Source organism: Camelus ferus, chromosome 24 (assembly GCF_009834535.1).
Source record: "Camelus ferus isolate YT-003-E chromosome 24, BCGSAC_Cfer_1.0, whole genome shotgun sequence".
Taxonomy (NCBI): Eukaryota; Metazoa; Chordata; class Mammalia; order Artiodactyla; family Camelidae; genus Camelus; species Camelus ferus.
The window spans coordinates 17,562,299-17,586,852 of record NC_045719.1 but is presented as its reverse complement, the minus strand read 5'-3'; the positions used below and the strand labels follow the sequence as shown (position 1 = coordinate 17,586,852).

The 24,554-nt window shown below is 42.6% G+C and overlaps 1 protein-coding gene across 5 annotated transcripts in view; it reads right to left on the bottom strand.

The window, feature by feature from the left end:
* Positions 1 to 1,898: 1,898 nt before the first annotated feature.
* MOCOS (molybdenum cofactor sulfurase) overlaps positions 1,899 to 24,554 on the bottom strand; it is a 46,611-nt gene continuing 23,955 nt past the window's right edge. The window contains exons 9-15 of one of the 5 annotated variants that reach the window (XM_032467252.1): positions 21,578 to 21,740; positions 14,536 to 14,614; positions 13,695 to 13,819; positions 9,685 to 9,790; positions 6,784 to 6,925; positions 3,775 to 3,879; positions 1,899 to 2,099 (exon numbers count right to left, since the gene is read on the bottom strand). In XM_032467252.1, the coding sequence (XP_032323143.1) occupies positions 1,947 to 2,099; positions 3,775 to 3,879; positions 6,784 to 6,925; positions 9,685 to 9,790; positions 13,695 to 13,819; positions 14,536 to 14,614; positions 21,578 to 21,740 (873 nt within the window). In that variant the 3' untranslated portion in view covers positions 1,899 to 1,946. Of the gene's footprint in view, positions 2,100 to 3,774; positions 3,880 to 5,259; positions 5,508 to 6,783; positions 6,926 to 7,390; positions 7,733 to 7,794; positions 9,125 to 9,684; positions 9,791 to 13,694; positions 13,820 to 14,535; positions 14,615 to 21,577; positions 21,741 to 24,554 lie in introns of those variants that run through there. The other 4 variants (XM_032467253.1, XR_004314927.1, XM_032467254.1 and 1 more) reach the window with 4 other exon arrangements.

Genomic DNA, 24,554 nt, shown 5'->3' with positions numbered 1-24,554 from the left:
AGAAGTGATTGGACAATCTAGGTGGAAGGTACTAAAGTCCTGACCAATGACCTGAGGTTCACACGCGGACCCTAGGTTTCAGAAGGACTCAGCAGGGTGGATGCATGATGGTACATACTCACTCCGGGTTACTCCAGACAACAGGGAAAGACCCATGGCTGGAAATCACCGGAGATAGAAACAAACTTAATACAAGGAGGAACTTCTGAGCAACTCAGTGGGATGGGTCATTTCAGTAGAGAGTGAGCCTTCCATCACTGGGCATATTCAACTGGAGTCTGCAGAAGTGCTTATCAGGAATCCAGATTGGAAAGGAAGAAGTAAACCATCACTGTTTGCAGATGACATGACTCTATCCATAGAAAATCTTAAAGACACTACTAGAAAACTACTAGAGTTCATCAATGAATTTGGAAAAGTTGCAGGATACAAAACTAATATACAGAAATCTGTTCCATTTCTATACACTAACAATGAACTATCAGAAAGAGAAATTAAGGAAACAATCCCACTTACTATTGCATCAAAAAGAATAAAATACCTAATAGTACACCTACCTAAGGAGGCAAAAGACGTGTATTCTGAAAACCATAAGATGCTGATGAAGGAAACTGAAGTCGACACCAACAGATGGAAAGAGATACCATGTTCTTGGACTGGAAGAATCAATAATGTCAAATAACCATACTGCCCAAGGCAATCTACAGATTAAATTCACTTTCTATCAAAATACTAATGACATTTTTCACAGAACTAGAACAAGTAATTTTAAAATTTGTATGGAAACACAAAAGGCCCTGAATAACCAAAACAATCTTGAGAAAGAAGAACAGAGCTGGAGGAATCACACACCCTGACTTCACACTATACTACAAAGCTTCAGTAATCAAAACAGTATGGTGCTGGTACAAAAACAGACACATAGATCAATGGAACAGGATAGAAAGCCCAGAAAAAAACACATGTACTAAATGTCCATCAATAGATGAATGGATAAAGAACCTATGGTATAATGGAATATTACTCAGCCATAAAAAAAGAATGAAATATTGCCATTTGCAGCAACCTGGATGGACTTAGAGATAATCAGGCTAAGTGAAGTTAAGTCAGAGAAAAACAAATATCATATGATACTATTTATATGTGGAATCTAGAAAAATGATACAAATGAACTTATTTACAAAACAGAAATAAACACACAGACATAAAAAACAAACCTATGGTTACCAAAGGGGAAAGAGAGGGAGGGATAAATTAGGAGTTTGGGATTAACAGATACACATTACTATGTATAAAATAAACAACAGGGACCTGTCTATGGCACAGGGAACTATATTCAAAATATTGAACATGAACTATATTCAATATCTTGTAATAACCTACAATGGAAAAGAATCTGAATATATATATATATTTTTCATATAATGAAATAGTATAATTATACATATTATACATGTATAATTGAATCACTTTGCTGTGCATCTGAATCTAACACAAGGTGGTAAATCAGGTATACTTCAATTAAAAAAGGTACAAATTTCAATCGCTTCTCGACCTTTTCGCTAAGACCAAGTGTAAAAAAAAAGGTACACATTTCTATTTATAAGATAAATTAGTACTAGAGATATAACATACAACATGAAATATATAATTCATACTGCTGAACATTATATATGAAAGTTGTCAAGAGAGTAAATCCTAAGTGTACTCATCACAAGGAAAACATTTTTTTTCTGTTTCGTTAATGTTGTGTCTATATGAGATGATGAATGTTCCCTGAATTTACTGTGGTCGTCATTTTGTGACATATGTAAGTCAAATCTTTAAGCGGTACATCTTAAACTTACACGGTGCTGTGTGTCAATTATATCTCAATAAAACTGGAGGGAAGAAAAGAGTGGAGATGGTTGTAAAAGAGAAATTTTAATCTATGTTGAAAACAAATTTTAGGAGATAACATCCTGATGTTTCTCAGAAGCAGATAAATCATCGTGTTCTGTGTTTTCTTTCAACATAGGGAGCACCTGAGATCCTACAGACAGGTAACACGGAGAAGACGAATCCAAAGCCGTGTGCATCAGGTACACTCCAAAGTTCACCTGTGAACAAAACAGCAGCAACAACAAAAAGTTAGAATATTTTAGGAGTTCCAATAATTTTGTAAATAATACTGTTCCACTACAATTAAGTCAGCTCTTTAACAATATGTACTGGGAGTTGGTAAGTCCTACCTGTCGTGTCGAAGAAGGTACTGGGAAACAGGGAGCATCGTGATATCCTAGACGCCATTAGATTCTCCTCCCAAGATGCTCCTCCCCGTAGTCACCCCCCACCTCTTTACTGCTGGACCTTTTCTTTTTCCCCCTTCCTGGACACCCCGAGTTTCCCACAGGAGGCCTTCTTCCTGCTCTGGGCCTCCAACCACTGCCGGGCTGATGTCTGCTCTGGTCCCTGATGTAAAAGCCATTTTGTGAAAATACGGGGGACATTCAGCATTTCCTGTGAGCATGTGTAATGTGAACTAAGCTCTCCAAGTTCTCCACAATAAAGATGGAAGGTCCAAAGTGAAGAACTGTCTGAGTCTACTCAAGGTTTGTCATCAATGCAAGTGAGCCAGCAGGAAGACTTTGGAGGATGTGACATGTTCCCAGATCTGTTCATTCCTGTGCTAGCATGGGTTGGTCACCACCGTGTTCCAGCCCCCAGGCTGGGGGCTGGGGCCAAATTAATTCCTTAAGATTTGTGCACATGTAGGTGAAGACTACACAGGAACTCTCTGTACTCTCTTTGCAATTTTGCTGTAAATCTTAAGTTGTTTCCAAATTTTAAAAAAAGATCTGTGCACAAAAATTATAGTGATGTTGAGAAATACCACATCCATGTACTATAATATTTGTGTCCACCCATCCCCTTCCTGGCAACCTGCAAGGGGCAGGCTCAAGGTCCCCATACCCCCAGTTGACATAGCTGCCTGCTGCCGCTGAGCAGACAGATATGTTAGTATAACACTCAAGTGCAACAGCTCTGCAGACCCCCTGTCCTCTATCTGTAAGGAGAGTTGTGTCAATCAAATACTGTGAAACAAAACTGTGGTTTTGGAGAAACACAGGGTACAATGCAGAACGTTTCCCCGTGAGTTAACTTGCTGGTTTATTACTGGAAAGAGGTGAAATGCTTGCATCATTTCAGTTAATGTTCAAGAATTGTTCCATGCAGTCGGACTGCTTACTTGGCTTTACTGGAATTCTTTGCAAACAAAAAGTCCTGACAGAAAGTGCAAGCCCAGAAATTAAAGAATCTTCCTGGTTCAACTTTTATCACTTGGAATCCACGAGAGCAACACTGGGTCATTTTAACCTGCGAGAAGATGACTGACACACTTAGTACAGTGAAATTTATTGAATCTTTCTATGCGATTAACCTATTCACCATAAGGAGTTTTTTTACTCTTCATGAGATTTCTGTGGCAAAGAAAATAATGATCAAGACAATAGAATTACTTTAATTCTTTACTTATTTCTTATTTATAGTCCTTATCTCTTCAACAAGATTTGAAAGTATCAAAAATACATGGAATTCTTTAAAGTGAGGAAATGAATGGAAAGGAAAAATAAGGCAGTGCCGTGGACGAGGTCTGAACCTTGATGGTGGCCCATCAGCCTTAGAATGGTCTCCCACTTCTAAAAATGACTCAGTACTATTAAGGATTAGTTCTGGTGTGGATCACACATCGGGATCTTAAAATGGAGTGTTGTATTTCACAATTACGCTTACCTGTCTCTCCTGCCTCTCAGAAAGCTTTTGGAAAATATCTTTGTTTCGTTGCCCCGTTTGCTGATCGATGCATATCATCTGGCATCTGTGACAAGGCCCCAAAACCTGGGAGGAGAGAAGGGAAAAGACAGCATTGTCATGAAAGTGACCAGCCTGCCACACTCTGCAGGGAGGAATCTGGCTCCAGGAGGAGCTGTTGTAAACGGCCGTCCCCTGGTCCATTTCAGACTCACAGAGAAATGCTCAAACTGCAAGGAGCCAGGAAGGGGCGCCTCTTCACAGGGCCTGCTAGGGAATCACCTGCATTTGTTTATCAGCTGAAAGGCTACTGCATCAGGGCTCTGTAGACAAAGGAGGGTGGTTGTGACACTCAGGTGGTTATCAGGGAAGGTTGGGCATCCTCCAGGGAAGGAAGGAACTGATGGGAGGACACGCTGGGAAGAGATGAACAGCCACAGACCGTGTGCTGCTGTGGTGGTCACAGATCACTCCAGACTATGGCACGTAACTCACACAACCGCACATGCTAACACACGGGGGCTGAGATCTGATATCACAGTACATAGTGGACATCCTTCCATGTTCGTTCTCGGAGAGCTACCTCATCCCGGAATTTTGCAGGTTTCACCATGGCCTGGCATTCCCGTGGGTTGATGCACTTAGCTCTTCTGACTGGAGCCATGTGCACAGTTTCTAATGCTTTGCTGTTATAAAGATCTTAATTCACATAACTCTCCTGCTTGAACAATGTCTTAGGCTAAATCTCCCATGATGAGATTATAAAGCCAACATAAATGCTTTTATGACTTGAGAATACCCAGTGAAAAAGTGCTTTCCCAAAGACATGTGCTAGATCTTTGTGCACTGCAACTGCTTCAGCACTGAGTATTATTATCAACAAACAGCTCTTTTTTTTTTAAGTCCAGTATTTTATCCTTGTTTTTTCTCTTTTTTTGGGGGGGTGGAGGGGTAGCTAGGTTTGTTTGTTTGTTTGTTTGTTTATTTATTTATTTATTTTTTAATGGAGGTACTGGGGATTGAACCCAGGACCTTGTGCATGCTAAGGACACAATCTACCACTGAGCTCTACCCTCCCCTGAACAAATATCTCTTAAGCATTTACTTTTTGAAAGGCATAATGTTAACTACAGCTTATACTTTTTAATGCCTGCACAGGACAACATTGGAGTATGATTTATTTAATTAACCTCCCTTTTATGGACATTCAGCATGTTTTCCAAATTTTCATATTTATAAAGTATTGTAGTAAGTAATTTTGTAATATGCCCTCGCATAACTTGTAAGGGTGTTTTTTAATGGGATAGTTTTGTACCAGTGGAATTATTGGGTCAGAAGACATGCATATTTTAACTTTCATTAATTGATGTTTATTAAGAATTATGATCCAAAGAAAGCAAAGCATCTCAGAAAGGTTTTTAAAACAGTCTTTCTTGTATCCATGTCCCCAGGTACAGGACAACTTACCTGTTGCAAAGTAACTTTTCAACAGTGATGCTAGTTTATTTGCAGTTTTTCTCTCCTTTTCCTTTTTTTCTTCCTTTATTTCTCCCCTCCTCTCTCTCCATCTGTCATGTATTTAGTGCCTACTCTGTACCAGGCAGGAGATGTAAGCAAGTGCTTTTAAAGCAGGGCATGGACACAGGAATAGAAGATGAAGAAGAGAAGAGTAGGTCAGGATGGAGGGAGGAGGAAGGCTTCTGCCAGAGAGAGGTCTGTGGGAGAGAAGAGACATTGTTTTGCAAGGCAGAACAGCTTCCAGGATAAGAGGAAGTTTGGAGAGCTCAGGTGGATACAAAAGATCTTTGGGACATTTTGTATGTGTGCCACGCAATTTATCCCTACCCGCAACCCCAGACCTCTGAAATCCTTCATTAAATATGAAATTATTGTTTACTGTTTTTCTGGATGTTAGAGTGAGTGGTGTCCCTTTTGAGTGCTGTAGCCCCATTATCGCTGGTTGGTACAAACGGCTAATAACTGCTATTATTACAATCATTTCATCGCCCGCTGGAGAGCTGGGCACATTCTGTGCAGATGACCCGTCCTTCCATTCCCCAGCCATTCCTTAGCTTTCCTGTCCATTCGTTCTGTCCACGGCTGTGGAGCACTGACTCTGGGTCAGGACTGTTCCAGGCTCTAGAGGAACAGCAGGGAACAGAGCAGACTTGGTCCTCGCCCTGGTTTGCTCTGAAGAAATAAGTAGGCGCCATGCAGAGCATGACCGTGTGCTCGGTCAGGAGCATCCTTTACAAGGAGGTAAATTCTGAGCTGAGGCCCTGAAGGAGCCGTAGGAAGAGTGTGCCAGGCAGACGGGACGCCAGGGCACAGGTGCTGAGGCAGGAAGCGTGGCTTGGGTAGGGAATGGAGAGAGAAGGTCCATGTGACAGGCAGAGGCAGAGGGAGAGGGGTGATGAGTCCAGGGAGATAGGAGGGGCCACAGGGGCCAGGTCGCAGGGCCTTTTCCGCCCTCGTGAGGAAGTCAGCTGTAGACTTCAGGTTTGGGGGCCCAAAGCCTGGTGGCCTTGCCTCTGACGGCCAGCTGCCCTTCAGCTGCCAGGAGGCCGGAAGCAAGAGTGTGGGGAAGAGGTGTAGCCAAGGGCACTAAAGGACCATGAGGCATTTTGGCTCTTCCTCCAGGAGCGGGAAAGGCCAACAGGCTTCAGGAGGATGAAGGATCTCAGAGGCACACATGTTGCAGGCACAGAGTTTAAGCCGAGACACAGCAGTCAGGTGGAGGCAGCACCGAGCCCTCCATCACCTGTGCGGGGCACGTTCTCTCTTCCTCCCGGGAAACTGCTGCCCCCCTCGGAGGAATGAGGGATGGGTCATTCCAAGGGGCACCCAGAATGCAGACGTCCAATACCCTCCTGCCGAGAGTCAAGGGCAGTGGTGGGATTCCCTGCTACCTGCAACCATCCCAGCCTAGGACTGAGGTCAGTCTCCATGGGTAACCCTTGAGGAAGGATAATAGAACTTCCTGGAACTTACTTGGAAACGCAAGGAACCAATTGAAACCTCATCCCAATTCTCTTCTTCGAAAGCCCTTGTCCCATTGGTAATAATATTGGCACGGAAACGTGAGATGAGATCTTTCATTGGGAATAATTCTTCCTTTCCATTCTCATCACTGCTAAAGACACACCAAAAAGAGAAAAGGGGAGAGGGGTGGACAACCACACTATTATAATAATTCGACATTTCCACCCCTCAAAATGCCTGAATTCATCAACTGTACTCTGGCCTGAGGCCTAGATGATCAGAACAAGCTTTCACCATGAGTGCAAGGCCAAGAGATACACATCTGTTAGACAGACCTCCATGGTCTCCCCTGGAATATGGTCCCACCTCCACAGAGAGGCCCAAAAGAGGCAGTGCAAAAGGGAAGCAGATCTTTGCTGAGGAGATGAAGGACTCTGGAAACCCTTCAACAGGGGTTGAGTTTATGAATAAACTTATGAGAAAATTCCAACTTCACAGGGCGAATCAGGACAAGGTGCTTAAAGAGTGTCAAACAGGCTTCATTAGCAAGGACCTAAAAAACACCAAGAGCTCACACTCTTTTGGATATTAGAACATCACAAAGCAACCCAGAGTATACATGGGAGGTTTGAGAATTTATTTACTACAGAGAACAGATCCGTGTTGCCAGCGGGGGGGGGGGGGGGGGGGGGGCAAAATGGGTGAAAACGGGGTCAAAAGGTACACACTTCCAGTTATAAAATAAACAAGTCATGGGGATGTAATGTACAGCATGGTGACTATACTGTATTGCATATTTAAAAGAAAATAAATGATAAATAATAAATAATAAGAAAATAAATCATCTTAAATTTCTCATCACAAGAAAAAAATGCTGTGGTTATGTATGGTGACAGACGTTAGCCGAATTTCTGTGATCACTTCTCAGTATATACAAATATGGAATCACACTGAACACCTGAAAAGAATACAACATTGCATGTCAATTATACCTTGATAAAAAAATATTGTATTCTCTAACTTCCATCTTCTTTGCAGCTTTAACTAAGCATGTGCTATTTTGGTAATTCTTGGTTGACATTTTTGTTTACTACCATGAGGTACCATGAAATGGCTCCCTGCACCTCCATGTACTCCTTCCTCTGAGGTTAAAAAAAAACAACACTGAAAAAGCATCTGAAGACTTCAAGAGAAGAGCACCCGGTATGACCCCATTAAATTTAGTTTACGGAAAGGTGAAACTGTCAATGGTGAGAGGCCGTGACAGTGGTGACCTTCAGAGCGGCTGACTAGGAGGGGCTATGAGGAAGGGCTGTGGGGACCGGAAACGCTCTCTGCTCCAACCAGGTGGGGGTTACATGGGTGTGCACATCTGTAAACATTTGCTGAACTCTGTACTCATGATTTTTGCACTTTGTTATACTGTAAGTAAAAAAATGTTAAATTGGGGGGAATCCTCGAGCATGACTGGAATTTGCCCTGCAGAAAAAGGCTCTAGGGGAGAGTAAAGGGTCCCATGGCCATATCCCAATCCCCTTCCAAACTGTGAACAGAGTATGAAAAGCCAGGGACCAGGGTAACAAAGTCTAGCTTTGCTACTAATTATGTGCAACTCCCATGATCCATAATGGCTGCAGGGTCCACACCGGAAATGAGAGGGTTAGCACTTTCCAGTCCTGAGATCCTTTGATTCTCGATTTACCCTCCAGGTTTAAAACCCTCCCTCTATGCTTTGTACAAGGGAGAGTTTTACGTCCCAAAGTTTTCGTGGTCAGATGTACACGATCGCATCATCAAACTGAAAATAGAACCATGGGCCAGCCAAGGCTGTTTCTCTTACGCTTGACCACCTGTTCTTCCTACCCACTGCTTGTCAACCCTACGCTAAACCAACTGATAGGAACCAGGTTGCAGCAAGCCTGTCCCCACCTCCTGTCTTTCCACACCAAGAATCCCAGAAAACGGCAGACTTGATCTCCCCAGGGAGAGGGTCACTCAGTGCCGGGAAAACTCAGTGAACCCCCAAGGACCGGGCAGCTGCATCACACTTCTGCTCCCAGAGAGGGCAGCTGGACCTCAGCAAGAGAACACTGTTGTATGTTTTTGCCGATGACTGTAGACAGGAATTACTACAAATGGTCCATCTTTGTTGTTTTTATTGAACTATATTTGTACGTCTGTGTGTGTGCACACACGTGCCCAGGACCACAAGGCATGTGAGTGTCACGGGAGTCACAGTCACGGTGCTGACAGGTGTGGACCACGAGTGATCGGCTGGTCCCAACCCTTACTCAAGAGCTGGGTGATCTTTCTCCCCAATTGTCTGATGACCTTGGGACTTCAACTTCCTCTGAAGAACAATGAGGAGACTTAGACCAACAAAGACTCTTAGCGCTGACCCTTCCAGAGCCCTTGAGAAAGAACTGGTGGGAGTGAGCAGGCAGGGTGCTAGCTCTGTCTGATGATACAGACAAATAATATCTACAATTACAACTTTTAACAGCTTTCATAGCCACTCTTCCCTCAGTGACTGTGGAAGTAAGGCAAAGGTCCTAGGGGCAGGGGACAGTGGGAGGCTGGGCAATGCAACTGGGTCAAATTGATGGCAGTTCTACTAAAGTAAGTGTTAAGAATTAGAATGATTAAAAAATGAGGATTGGGATTCTCCATTAAACATCTTGAGGGCATGAAGAAGGACACTGAAAGATAAAGGAGAACCCTCTAAAAGAGTAAGGGAAACGTCTAAAAAGTCTGGGGACATCTCTGGGCCTCAGTTTCTCAATGAAGGGTCTGGACTCACGATTCTCAGAGCTTTCCTCCCCAGACAAGTGACCAGCTCACTGCCAGGGGCAAGCGGTTACACCTGTCTGCTCTTCCCAAGGTAAACAGCAAATAGTAAAGGGATCTTACCTGGTGCTTAATTGCTGCTGAAGTTCCAAAACACTGGATCTGTTTACCAGCAGATACTGGGCCTCATTCACCAGAGAAAGGGCGGCTGTTGTACAAGCAGGTTGATCTAAAAGTGATGGAGCAGTCAAAATAAGAGTTGCCAGATAAGGAAACAACCTAAGTGCCCATTGGCGGATGAATGGATAAGGAAAACATGGTTACACACACACACACACACACACACATACACACCACACAATGGAATATTATTCAGCCATAAAAATGAAATCTGACCATTTGCAGTAACATGGATAAATCTTGAGGGCATTATGCTAAGTGAAAAGTCAGAGAAAGACAAATATTGTATGATCTCACTTACATGTGGAAACTAAAAAAAGCCAAAGCAAACAAACAAAGTAAAACATAACAAAACAAAACAAGCTCATAGATACAGAGAACAGGTTGGTGTTTGCCTGATGCAGGGGGTGGGGGAGAGCGAAACGGGTGACGGGGGTCAAAAGGTACAAACTTCCAGTTATAAAATAAATAAGTTTGGGGGATGTAATGTATAGTGTGGTGACTATAGTTAATAATACTGTACTGCAAATGTGAAAGTTGCTAAGAGAGTAAATCTTGAAAGTTCTCATCATAAGAAAAAAAAAATCTGTAACTGTGTGATGACGGATATTAACTAGATTGATTGTGATGATAATTTTGTGATATATACAAATATCAAATTTGTATGTTGCATGCCTGAAATTAATATAATGTTGCACATCAATTATCCCTAAATTTAAAAATTAAAATAAAATAAACTTGAAAAGAAGAGTTGCTTGCTTGGAATGCAAATGAATTGTGCTTCCATTGTCTTGCATTTTTTAAAAGTAGAGACTATTTTTATAAGGGAAAAAAATGGTGCCCTGGTAATAATAAAACTGTTCTCAGCATGGCTCAAGCTTCTCAAAAACAGAAAGAAAATGAGCTCCTAGAATATTCTGTTAATAATCTGGAAAGAAATAATAAAATGCTGAAGTTAAATTGTTCCAGCAAAGGAGAGCTGGAAGCAACACTTAGAAGGTCATGGGCCCAGGAAGATCTGCTGAATCTGGTCAGGGAATCTAGTCAGAGAAAATCTGGGTTTTGCCATTGGGCGAGTGTGTAATGTTGACTTTGGAAATAAATAATACAAGTTTTTAAACTACTGAAAGGAGGGGGGAAAAAAGAGTAAAAAAATATCCAGGCCGTCCAGAACCAGGGCGGCCTGTCATCCAGGTTCCATCTTCCATTTGTTGTGCACGCCACAAGACATTGATAAAAAGGGTTGTCTGGACCCCAACCAAGTGAGCTGGCTCCAGAGCAGGTCTGTGGACGTGGGAGTACCTGAGACTGGAGACTTCCAGGAGAATCGCTTTCTGGATCCTCCACTTCCATGTCTTCTTTGCTAACACGGCCCTGTCGGAGAAGGAGGTACAATCCCAGGCCCCTCACAAAGGCCCTTGCTCACCCTTCACAGGGCAAAGGCTGCACCTCTCCTAGGGCACGGGGCCCCCGGGGACTGAAAATCTCCAGGGTGGAAAACAAAAGCCCCATTCAAAACCCTGGGGCCTGTGCTGAGAAAATGGAAGTCTCTAAAGCGTGGATGAATCATTCTCCTGTAGGTCAGGTGGGTTACAATTCTCTGCTGTTCACAAAAATGCCGGAACTAATTAAGTTGTCAAGTGACAGATGATTAAAGTCATCTTAATGTTAGATCTCTGTGCCTCAGAAGAAAGGTTTGAGTGGCAGTGTGTTAACCAAACCCCTTCAGCCCCAGCTCTTTAACTGACTAAAAATTTTTCAGAAGAAAGCCAGTGCTGAACACCAGCTATTCTGACTTAGGTGACAGTCATTTACGGACACGGGAATTAACAGCGGGAGGCTAACCATCTTATTAAGAGATTCATTTTCAACAACTTTTCTCTTTATGTTTAATAACTATTTTTCAGAATTTATAAATTTTCTTGCTTTGATCCATTGTATATTGTTCAAAATTATAAGACCTCAACATAGAAAAAACTTCCTAACACCAAGACTCAACGATCCCAGTAAACTTTAAAAAATGTTATACATTTCATCTTACGTATCATTTTAGTTTCCGGTAAATATAATAGGGTGGTCAAGGAAAGATTTTTCAAGCATAAAATATATAACACAAAGATAAAATTCCATCAAGGAAGTGGAATGGAAGTACAAGTTAAAGAAAGAAAAGGAAAGAAATATTTCTGTGCATTAAAAAATAATTTGCTCATATACACTGATTTGTAGACATAACGCTACAGCACGCTTAATAGTAAAAGTGTAAACATAACTTTTATATGCCCTGGGAAGCCAAAAAATTCGTGTGACTTGCTTTATTGCAGTGGTCTGGAACCGAACCCACAATATCTCCAAGGTAAGCCTGTATGTTTACAATATACTGGAAATCACATCCTTTGCAACTATTTTAACTGTTTTTTAAAAATATAGATGATGGTGTAGAAATGTACGAGGTAGTGTAGCTTCAAAAAAATTATTCCAAGGTGTACCAACAAAAAACATTCAAAGACTGGTAACAGTTCCATAAGAGACCTCGCCAACATAAATGGTATCCTCATGTAAAACATTCACAAGCTGGCACTCCCTGATCCTGCATCGAGCAGGCGACAGATTCGCTCTGCTCCCACCTTTGCCTACCCAGGCCCCCACCTCCCACCAGGACAGTCACTGCCGCCGCCTCCTGGCCCCTTGGCATCCTTCGTCTCCCTCTCTATCCAGCCTCCACACCTTGCCAGGGGTGTCTTCCTAATGCAAGCAGCGTCATGAAACTCCCCAGCATAGAATGAGCCCCCACAACTACCAGAAAATGCTTACTGACTCCACAGTAGCACCTCCTTTCTCCCTAGCTCTGCCCCCCAACTCCCCCACCCACATCTGACCCTCCTAAACCCGTCTCTGAGCCCAGGAAATGCCAAGCCCTGCCATGCTGCTCCTGAGAAAGCCTCTTACGTCTCTCTGACTGGAAAACTCCTGCTTTCCTGTTAAGAGGCAACTCCAAACTCACCTCTTCCCTGAAGCCCTCCATGGCTCACTCCAGGTACAGATTTACAAGCCAGTCTCTCTGGGAGCCAATCACTAAGCCAGGTCATTCCTGCACAAACCAGTAGCGTAGCAACTATCCAGTCGTTCACTTAGTCATGTAGTATTTATTGAGCAACTACTATGTGCCAGATCTGTTCCAAGCACTGGGGATGCAGCACTGAATGAAGCAGAGAAAAACCCCGCACAGAGCTTATGGTCAAGCAGAACATAAGCAGAACAACTGAGTTAAATGCATGTCTATAGGATGTGACAAGTGCCCCAGGAAAAAATAAAAGAGGGAGTGAGCTGGGGAGGCTCAGGGAGGGGTCTGGTTCTAAGGAGGGCATTCAAGCAACGCTCCCCCAAAAAGGCGACCTTTGAGCAGACACCTGAAAACACACTCTTCTTCCCATATGGCACTGTTAGCTCACAGTGCTTCCTTCCCGGCTGTCTCGTTTCATCCTAACAACAGCTTAGGGAGGGAAAAACCATCAAGACTCTTAAGTCTACGTAGTCAAGGTCTACAGAAGTTAAGAACCACAAGGCCCAAGGACTTGCCAAAGTCTCACAACCCCGTGGTGTTGGAGCCAAGACTAGAAACCCAGGTTTTCTTAGGACATAGCAAGCTACCGGTGTTTTTAAGTAACAAAACTAAACTGCGCTTCTAAACAGGCAGGGCGGAGGCAGAGAGCCTGAGCAGAGGCAAAGCCACTGGCTGCAAGCTCACTTCGGCCTCCACGGGGTCATCCTGGAGACCCCACGTGGGTCCTGCTGGCCTGGGGGCCACTGCAGCACCTTTCTGCCAAAGGCAGACCACCCCCACTTTCTGTGCGTGAGCAAGCTGCCCTGTCAGTCCATTTTGTGGGCTGGTTTTGATGTCTGCAAGATGTCAGCCCAAGTTCCCGTCCCCTAAGAAGCAATTCAAAATGCGATACCTTTGCCATGTTTCCTCCTCGCGCTTCTTTGAAAGTCTGAACTTTGCTTGATCAAGTGACATGGACGGCCAAAAAACTTAGACAACCAGCTTGAAATTTTTTCTCCACAATCGTAAGTATTCACCCTGGTTGAAAAAAAAAAAAGGAAGGAGGGTGAATGTTATATAGTATTTCTTTAAATAATCAAAATAGCAAAAAGTTAGATACTACAATATAATAAATATAATGTAAAACATCAAGCCCCGAGCAAGATGGAAACCTAACATGACAGGTGTGCTCAGGAAGCTGCAGAGAGATTTCCATGACACGGGAAGGCCTGAGATCTGGGGCTTGTGCAAGCTGTCCCCCGCCTCACCCCACCCCGCTCCACACCACACTGTTCCAGGCTCTGCAGGGAGCAACACAGACAGAGTCCTGGTCTCTGGAGGTCAGCATTCTAGTAGGAGAGACTGAAGATAAACGCTGGGGGAAACATTAATGAGACGAATACAGCAAAGCAAGCAGAGAGGGAGGAGCTGGTTTCTGCGGGAAGTTAGGCGGCGGCTCTGAGAAGGAGGCTTTTCAGCAGAGACCTGATGGAGGTGCCGGATGAGCCCTGCTGCGGTAAGACAGGGGAAGAGCATTCTAGGGAGAGGGCCCAGCAAGGGCAAAGTCCTGAGGTGGAGCTTGGGAGGTTTGAAGAATGGCAAAGAGCCCCATGGTGGGTGTGCGAGGGGGGAAGCGGCAGCAGGCTGGACAGAGGGAGCAGCGGAGGACTGGTCAGCCGCACAGGGCGTTGCTCCTTCCCGGCTCTGAGCCACCCTGCAGGCGGACCCGAGGATTTCACCCGCTGCAGCCTCACCTGTCCGCACAGACCTTGCTTTGGCAAATCTGAGCCCGTTCGCTGTTTTCCTCAAGAGGCACCTCTATAGGCTCCATCCCTGATGAACGAAGTTTAGAGACAAAATTACCATAGTGCAAAGAGAAGGAGTATGTCCAAAAAAGTCCATTATCTTGAAATATACAAGAATTTTAATGACCCTGGAAATTGGTTAAATCAAATAAGTGGCCAGGTCTGGGAACTCTCTTGATAACACAGAGATTCTCTTTATCATAATTTTTTTTTTCCAAACTCACAGAAACATAAATACATACATGTATGCATGTGGGGTTTTTTTCAATTTGTTGACTATTTTGACAATTTATTTCTTCATAATCAGAAGTACAAATGTCTAGCAGACTAGAATTTCCATAAGATGAGTAAATTTTCTCTCATAGGTAGAGAAGGTGGTAGGGTAAACAAGAGACAGAACATGGGGAAATAATGTTAAGACTCAAATATTTAATGACATCAGAGTAAGCTAATCTCATACATCCATCTCCATCATAAGGACATGGCTGCCTCAGGAAACAGACAAATTACAAATGTCCCTTGCCCAACAGGCTGGCAGCCCAAGTCCCCATTCTTTGGATTTCTCTTTGCTGTCTTCTGAGCTGACCACCCTCCTGTCCATAGACTTTGTCCAAAAGAGGATACAATAAAATGAATGATGTTTCCATTCAATATCAATAAATTCCTCTCTTCCTCATTATTGGTACCACCAACAGCGTGTGCACTGAGTAGCCTTCTTGTGGAGGACCCTGCACTGGGGCGGTCACAACCATAATCCCTGGGAGGCTAAATTCCTTTGAAAGATTTCTCTACCTCTGATGGCTCCACAGCCTGACCTCATTGCAGCCTACGCTACCTTAAGCCTTTAGAAACAGGCAAGCATGAAGGCTCGCTCTGTAAAGAGGTCAGCAGAGTGTCAGTTCTCAGTAGCCCCTAGGCACCAACATCAAATTGGACTCCTGCATCAATCATCATTATCACTAAAAAAAACCAACCCAAAACAACAACAACAACAACAAAAATCTGTTACTATCTCAGCAGGGTTGGGAAGCTATCCTTTTCTAAAAAATTGTTATTTTGCAGTAACAACATGCAAAGTAGTGTATAATGTATGTACATAATGGTCTAAAGAATAATAAACACTCATGTACCCAGTACTCAGCCAGAGCGGTATTCATTCTTTAAATAAAACAGAATAAGATATGCAGCAGAAGCTGAAGGCAACCTATCCAAGGCCACTGAAGAGGGGAAGACCACTGATAAAGGCTGGCGCTGCTGAAGCCTCTGCCCCCTGCACTCCTTCTCATCCTGCATGAGTCATTAAAAGTAGAGGGAAAGGCATGAAGCCACGACAGCTGAGTAGAATCTGTGGAGGCCCCTACTCTGTGGACTCCTCCTGTGTGGCCCCCCCGTGTCCTCCAGCCCTCTCACCGTCACCAGCGTGACCCAACCTGTCCCTCAGCAAGCACACGTCGTGCACACCCGTGTCCCTGCTCCCCCTGGTCCTGCTGCACCACACAGCACAGCAGAGCTCAGCAGGCCGGTGCAGCCATTCCCACTCACGAGCTTCAGGCCATGATTGCTACCCGGACCCACCCAGTCACGACAAGCTGCAAAGACAGAGAAGCCACAACTGGTGTGACAGGTATTTCATCAACTCAGTCCCCTGCTTGTCCACGTCTTACACAAGCACGGCCAGTTCCACACTCCTGCCCCTGTGTGGGGAAGGCCAGAAGAGGTGTGAATCCAGAATGCTCCAGAAGTTTACAGAGGGGATGTGCCGTGCTGAGTGATTATAGATGCTGCCATGTCAAGAGGCTGTGTGTGGAAGAATGGGACTGCACCAGGTGCGCACCCGCAGGGGGGAACAGTAAGGCGAGTCCTGGGGCATCAGGTACGAGGAAGTAACCACAGCAGGGTGGGGGGAGCACCGCACGTGGACAAGTGCCTGATGGAAAGCCACCCCTGGGCAGCCAGCCTCTGGCATAAATCACACAAAATCATAAATATGGCCCTCAGATGGCTTATAAAGTTCATCCCAGGCCTCTTGTTAAGGCAACAAAATCTGGGGCCCCATATGGATTGAACTCAAGGGGCCCCCAACAAAGTTCACGGGGACTGAGTTCATTCCATATGTTCTAAGCCCTGTGCTCAGCTCAGAGATACAGAAAAATAAAAGACTCCGATCTCTGGACTCAAGATACCTGAAAACTTTGGGAGCGACACGTCACATACATGAAACAATTATAAAGTCTTGTTTTAATGTTTATTATTTAGGGCCAAAAATTTGTCCTGCCATACATTGCCAAAGGATGCTCTTAGTCTACCCACGGTGCTGGATGTCCCTACAAGTGAGCAGAACATCTGACACATGTGGGGGTCCCCACACCACCTCACAACATGCTGCTAATCTGAAGTGTAAGATATTTGGCTATTTGCTTTCTTTCTCTCTCTCATTCCTTATGTTCTGGGATAAACCCTATTTAGTCATGATATATATTTTTATGCTTCAGAGAATAGAAAGAGGAGTAATCCATTCAACTCTTTTTGTATGTTAATAGCCTGGGTATCCAAACTTAAGAAAAGTACAATGAAAGAAGGTAGCATCTCAATCTCACTAATATAAATAGGTATAAAAATACTAATAGAAATTAGCAGACTAAATCCATCAATGTATCCAAAAATTGCCAAATACCATTTTTCTTTTCCCCAAGAAAGCAAGGATAGCTCAGTACCAGACAATCTACTGATGTAAGACATTACCCTGGTAGATTAAAGGGGGAAAACACAGCTAAAAGATACAGAAAAAGCACTTAGTGAGAACTATTAGTCACGATAAACCTTTTGGCTAAGTAAGAAAAGAACTGCTTTAGCCTGGTAAAACAAATAAAAAACCTTTAGTAAATATCATTCTTATTATTGAAACTTTAGGAGCATCCTATTCAAATCAGTAACAAAAAAAGGATATCCTCCATCATTGCTCCATGCAGTAAGAAGAGAAAAAAAGAGAGAGAGAGAAATAATACTTGGAAAGGAAGATATGAAACGATCATCCTTAAAGTCGATATGCCTATTTACATAGAACATGCAAGAAAATCTTCAGACCAACTAATGAAACTAACAGGAATTCAGAAAAAGTATTGGGTAAAACACTGATACACAAAAATGGGGAATGTTTATATTATAAAAATAACCAATTAAAAACATTTAATACAAAAAAGATAGTACTCAAAATACTCCAATAAACTATTATATAACAAAAAATGTGCAAAATTTTTCTGGAAAATATTATTAAAATTGTGAAGTAAAGAAGTCAATGGAAAAAAATACTAGTTATATAGAGAGGACTCAATATTATATGATATAAATTCTCCTGAAATTAATTTATGACATTACAATCAAAATATGATTTCAAATATATGATTCTAGGGGGAGGATATAGCTCAGTGGTAGAGTGCATGCTTAGCATGCACAAGGTCCTGAGTACTGGGTCCCCAGTACCTACATTAAAAAGATAATAAATAAACCTAATTCTTAAAAAAACAAATATATGATTACAAAATATGTGATTTTGCAATCAAAATTCCAACATGACACACCAATGAAAATAAAGAGATTGTCAAAATGGATAAAAAAAAGCATGAGCCAACTGTATGCTGGAGACAAGAAACCTCTTCAAATATGATATAGGCAGATTAAAAGTAAAATGGAGCCATAAAGATGGTGAAAAGGGAATTTACACAATGGGAGAAAATATTTGCAAATCATATCTGAAAAGGGACTTGTATTGAGAATATATAAAGAACTCTTACAACTCAATAATTAAAAAATAAGTAAGCAAAGAATTTAAATAGAATTTTTTTCCTGAAGAAGATACACAAATAGCCAATAAACACATGAAAAGATGGTCAACATCATTAATTATCACGGAAATGCAAGTCAAAACTACGTGAGGTACCACTACACATCCACTAGGATGGCCATTAAAAGAACAACAACAAAATAACAAGTGTTGGGGAGGACATGGAGAAATTAGAAGCTTCATATGTTGCTGGTGGGAATGTAAAATGGTGATGGAGCCACTTTGGAAATGCTAAACACAGAGTTACCATATGACTCAGCAATTCCACGTCTAGGTATATGCCCAACAGAACTGAAAACACATGTCCGACACATTTATATGTAAATTTATACGTAAATGTTCACAGCAGCATTATACATAAAAACCAAACTGGAAACAATCTAAATATCCATCAACTGATGAATGGATTAAAAATATGGTATATCTATACAATGAAATACTCAACAATATGGATTACCCATAAAAACATTACGCTAAGTGAAAGAAGCCAGTCATATTATTGCATGATTCCATTTATACGAAACATCCAGAAGAGGCAAATCCATCGAAACAGAATATAGGTTAGTGGTTGCCAGGGGCTGGGGATGAGGTTAGGAATGGGGAGTGACTGTTCATGGGTATGGGGTTTCACTTTTAGGGTGATGAAAATGTTCTAAAATTGATTTGATGATGGTTGTACAACCTTGTGAATATACCAAAAAAAATCACTGAATGGTACACTTTAAATGAACACATTTTATGGAATGTTAAATAAATATCAATAAAGCTAGAAGAAACAAAGAAAAAGGTAGAAAATGATGCACCACACAAACACTAAGCAAAAGAGAGCTGAGTGGCTATATTAATATTGGACAAAGAATTTCATACTTTACACTTTGGAACAAAGAAAATTACCATGTGTAAAGAGGAACATTACTTAAAGAAGAAACAATTCACCAAGAAGACATAATAATACTAAGGGAAGCAAAAACTAACAGAACTAGGGGAAAAATAGATAAATCCACAATTACAGTTGGGGACTTCAACACTCCTCTTTCAGTATCAACAAGTAATGTAGAAAAACAGCAGAATCATCAACCAACTGAATAGAAATGACATCTATAGAACACTTAACCCAACAACAGAATACACTTTTTTTTCAAGCACATATGGAACACTCGTGGCACTAAATTATATCCTTGGTCATAAACCAAACCTTAATAAATGTTAATGAATTTAAAATCATATGAAGTATGTTCTCTCTTTTGGAGAGTTTATTGAAATTAAACTAAAAATCAGTGGCACAATGAAAACAAGAACATCTCCAAATATATAGAAGTTAAACAACACACTTCTAAGTAATCCATAGGTCAAAATGAATGTAAAGAGAACAAGAAAGAACATGAAAATATGCTTCATGTCATTATCCGTTAGAGAAATGCATAGTAAAATCATGAAGAGATGCCACTAGACGCCTACTGAAATGAATAAAATAAAATAAAATAAAAATACTGACAATACTGAAGGCTGGGCAACTGGAACCCTCATACATTGCTGGTGGGAATGATTCAGTCATTCTAGAAAATGGTTTGGCAGTTTCTTTTAAAGGTAAGCATACCTTTACCATGTGACCCAGGAATCAACTTCCATGCGTTAATTCTAGAGAAATGAAAACTTCTGGTCACCCAAAAACCTGCACATGAATGTTTAGAGCAGCTCTATTCCTAATTGCTCAAAACTGGAAAAAACCCAAATGTCCTTCAGCAGATGAAAGGATGAACAGACCCTGGTACACCCATACAATGGAATACTACTCAACAACAAAAAAGAATGAAATACTGATTCATGCAATAACATAGATAGATCTTAAAGGCATCACGCTGAGTGAAAGAAGCCAATATTAAAGGTCACATATTGTATGATGCTAATTATATCACATTCTCAAAAAAAACAGGTAGAGATAAAGAACAGATTTCTGATTGCCAGGTGTTAAGCGTGGGAAGAAGAGAGACTACACACAGATAGCACAAGGGAGTTTCCTTGGGTGATGGAACTGTTTTCATCTTGATTATGGGAGTGACTACACAAATGCGTGCATGTGTTAAAATTCATACAGAGAACAAAAGGCCAAGAAGAGCCAAGATGGTTTGGAAGCATGAGGAAGAAGGATATGCCCTACCAGATGTCAAGATTCATTCTATAATTCTAGTAATAAAATTGGCTTATTGGGTCAAGAAGAAGGTAAACCACTGGAACAGAATGGAATACCTACAGCCAAGAAACACGCTCATGACTATACGGAGAGAGAAGAAAGTGATACATCAGAAAAATTCAGCTACAAGTTAGGAGGGAAATTGGAATATTTCATAAATGGTAGGTGGGGTGGGGAAGGAAGAGTGAAACCAAGGAGACGTAGGTAGGGAATCTCAGCTATGTCTGTAATGCTTTTATTTCTTAAAAGGAGGAGAAAGAGAAAGTGGAGAAGGGAGGATGGAGGGGAGAGGAAGAAAGAGAGGAGGAGAAATTGAAGCAAATGTGGCCAAATGTTAAGGTTTGTTAAAATTGGATGCTAAGTATGTATTATCTTATTCTTGACATTTGTGCTGTCCAACACTGTAGCCACTAGCCACATGTAGTGATTTAAATTAATTCAAATTAAATAAAATTTAAAATTCCATTTTAGTGTCACATTAGGCATATTTCATATACTCAGTAGCCACATCTGATTGGTGGCTACCAAGCTGGATAATGTAGATGCTGAACACTTCCATCATCACCAAAGGGTCCACTGGACAGAGACGGTCTATATCATGTAGGTGTGTTAGATAGTTCATAATAAGAATCTACTAGGAAGAATCAAAGCTTGCAGTACATATGATGAGTGAAGGAAATAAAAGGAAGGTAAGTGAGGAGACAACATGTAATTTCAAAATTTACACCTCTTTACTTTCTCTTTACTTTACTTTGAACTGTTAGATCTTTGCCTCTTCCCAGAAATTTCCCCAAATAGCACAAGAGGAACAAACTTTCTGTTGTCTCTTCTAGACATCATTTCCCTTACTTTGGGATTATTTTAATATTTAGTAGAGGAAAAGCCATGATTTTACTTTCATAAGAGAGTAAGAGCTACTCTTGACAGCTGCTTTGTGAAAATGAACCCAGTTTTCACACCTCGGGCTTGGATGACCATGATCCTTCGCTGCAGGTCAATGAAGGGCTGGATCAGGCAGAGCCGGGGCTCCTGCTTCTGACTCAGGCAAATGCCATTGTGATTCACAACCATCCAGCTCCGGTCGTACAGCAGCCCTTGATTTCCTAGAGGCCACCTGGTCACCTACACAAAAAGGTAAATGTATTCTAAGCCAGGGCTCCTCAAAAATGATCTTCACATTTATCACACAGTGGCTGGACAAATGGAGATGGACTTCAGGAATTAAGTGCAGACTCTTGAAGGAAGAAAGCTAGGAAGAGAAGGAAGTAAAACAAAGAAGACCATGCAAAGGAGACTATGCAGGATCGAGATACCTTCCATTCACCCTCCAGACCCAGTATCCACCCTTCTCCACTTCAACCTGTTTTTTAGGTAGGTAATGCGTGTGCACAGTACAACATTCTGGGAGCATGAGAGCAGGTCTCCCCCCAGCCCTACGTCCCGCTCCCCTCCCCACAGGTCTCCCCTGCTCCTGCTTTCTCTGTGTCCTTCCACAGTGGTGGATGCCTGAACAGGCATATCCTGGTGCTACAGACAGATTTCTTGCACAATTGTGGCTACACTGGAATGGCTGCTAAGTTGACCCACTTTAAGTGTGGAAGTTTTCCTCAATTCCTCATGTTTCTACAATGGCCAAAACTGGATAATAATAATAACATAACATAATAATAAAATAGTAATAATAATAATGTAGTATGGATTATAGCCCAAAGTATGAAATACTTACCCATAAATCCATACCGACATAAATAAATGATGGATTAAATAAATAAGTAGGAAAAGTCAAATCTCTGACATAGAAGAATCCTGAATAATTGACGTAGATGTTACCCCCTCAAGAAGGTGGAGCATAACTCCTCACCCCTTAAGTATGGGCTACACTTAGTGACTTCCTTCCAAAGGAAACCACCATTAAATGATTATTTCTATGGGAAAACATGTTTTGAATTACAAACTTTTAGAAGACCATCTATCACTGGGAGGCAGTTCTCCACGGATCTCTGATTTCCGCACATCTGTCTTAAGGAGCAGAAGCACCATCTGCTCTTTTGTTCCAGGCTGTCTTTTCGAAGATGTTTGAAGAGTGAACAGCCATACAACCCCCTGGAGTAGAGGGCAGGTTTGCTCATAGTCCAGTATTGTAAAGATAACGGCTCCTTCCTGATCGAAGACTACACAGGTTGGCTTGCGTCCTATTGTGAAGGAGGCAGGTTTCCTGAGTTAGGGGCACCTTAACATGAGCAGCTGCAGCTTCCATCTGGGCTGCTCTGGACCCTCTCTTGGGACTTGGCAGGGCAAAGGGAAGCAACACAAACATGAAGCTCATGATGCCTGCTGGGCTGTAAGCAATAAAGTCCTTTATCTCTGACCCAGGGATCTCATGTCTTTCGTCAGCATCCATGAACCTATGGCAGGCTAGTTTGTGAGCTCACAAGGAGGGCAAAATCTCAGGCCCTGCACAGTTCTTCACACCCGTTTGTTGGAACACATCTATAATTTTTTATCCTTTGATTTGTCACCTAAACGAGTAAATTACTGGTTTCCTCCTTCCTTCTTCCTCTTTGTCTGAGCCAAGTTGTCAGCCAGCGTGTCTGTGTTGGGGGTGAGGGAAACTGCCATGAGAGGGGTGAGGTTTCAGCTGGTGCAGTGCGGATTTTGGTTACAAAAGGAGTTGAGCAAATAAGTATTCATTGAGGACAGTGCGAGCCTGGTTTCTCACAGGAGTTACAAATGCGGAAAGGGGAACAGCTAAATAAGCCCTGTGGTGCTGGATTGGAATTAGAGGTATTAGTGTGAAATCATGGCTTTAGGTAGATGGATGGATGGATAGACAGATCATGTGTGTGCACACACAGTGTAGAGTGTTTCCTTTCTGAGACATCGCACTCCTTGAGGGAAGGAACCATTTCCATTTTGCCCATCACTGGACAGCAGGTGCAGGCCCAGGGCCCGGCAGGTAGCAGGTGCTCAGTGTATACTTTCTGAATGAGCAGATGGATGGCTAAAATGTGAAACCTCACTGAGTCTCAGTGTAAAATGGGACACTAATTCTTGCCCTGCTATCTGGGCAACGTGGCTCCTCTATGAAACATGACTCATCTGTGAAAGTAAAATCTTGATACGCCTCACTTGCCTCCATTCTGGAGTGGAGGAGGACTTGCTCGTTTATAGTCTCAGATTGGAGGATGGGCTCCTGTGTGAACACCCCCGAAATGCAGGCAACAAACAGCCTTGACCGTGGTATGTGTGTCCAGGAGCCAGAGAGCCTGTCATCGCAAAGGCTCAGAAGTCTGGGACCTTTGCCAGGGACGCGGGACACATACAGATCATAGAAAGACAGGCTCAGAGGAAGCTTGGCCACAGCAGAGGGCTCAGGGCCAACTGGCCACCCAGGGCAGGCACTCCAGTCTCCCGGCTCATGTGACTGCCAGGCCAGCGTGTTTCCAGACACGACATAGCTCACTTCCACAGGGAGAGCAGAGCAGAACCGTCTCGTGAGAGCATGGACCCAAGGAGTCAGCAGACCCGGGTTCAAATCCTTACTCTGTCATTTACTAGGGGGTCATGAACTGGGCAAAGTGCTCAACCTCAGTAGCCCCCAGGCTCCATGTCTATAAAATGGGGGTGATATATTACCACACACCTCATATTATTGTTTTCAGGATCAAATGAAACAAAGTAGGTAGGTACAATGCTTCAGCAGGGAGCCAGCACACACATTCAGTGAAAGTTACATCCACAGCTATAAACGGTGACTAGGTGTTCACACTCAGAAACCGAGTCCTCTCAGGGCTCCCCATCAGCAGGGTCATGTTCAAAAGTCAGCCCAAACTGAAAAAGGCAGAATGAGAGTGGCTAATATGACTTTGATTTTCTGCATGCTTTTCTGCACTTTCTGCACTTTTACCTTTGCTTTATCAAAAAACATTATAAAGT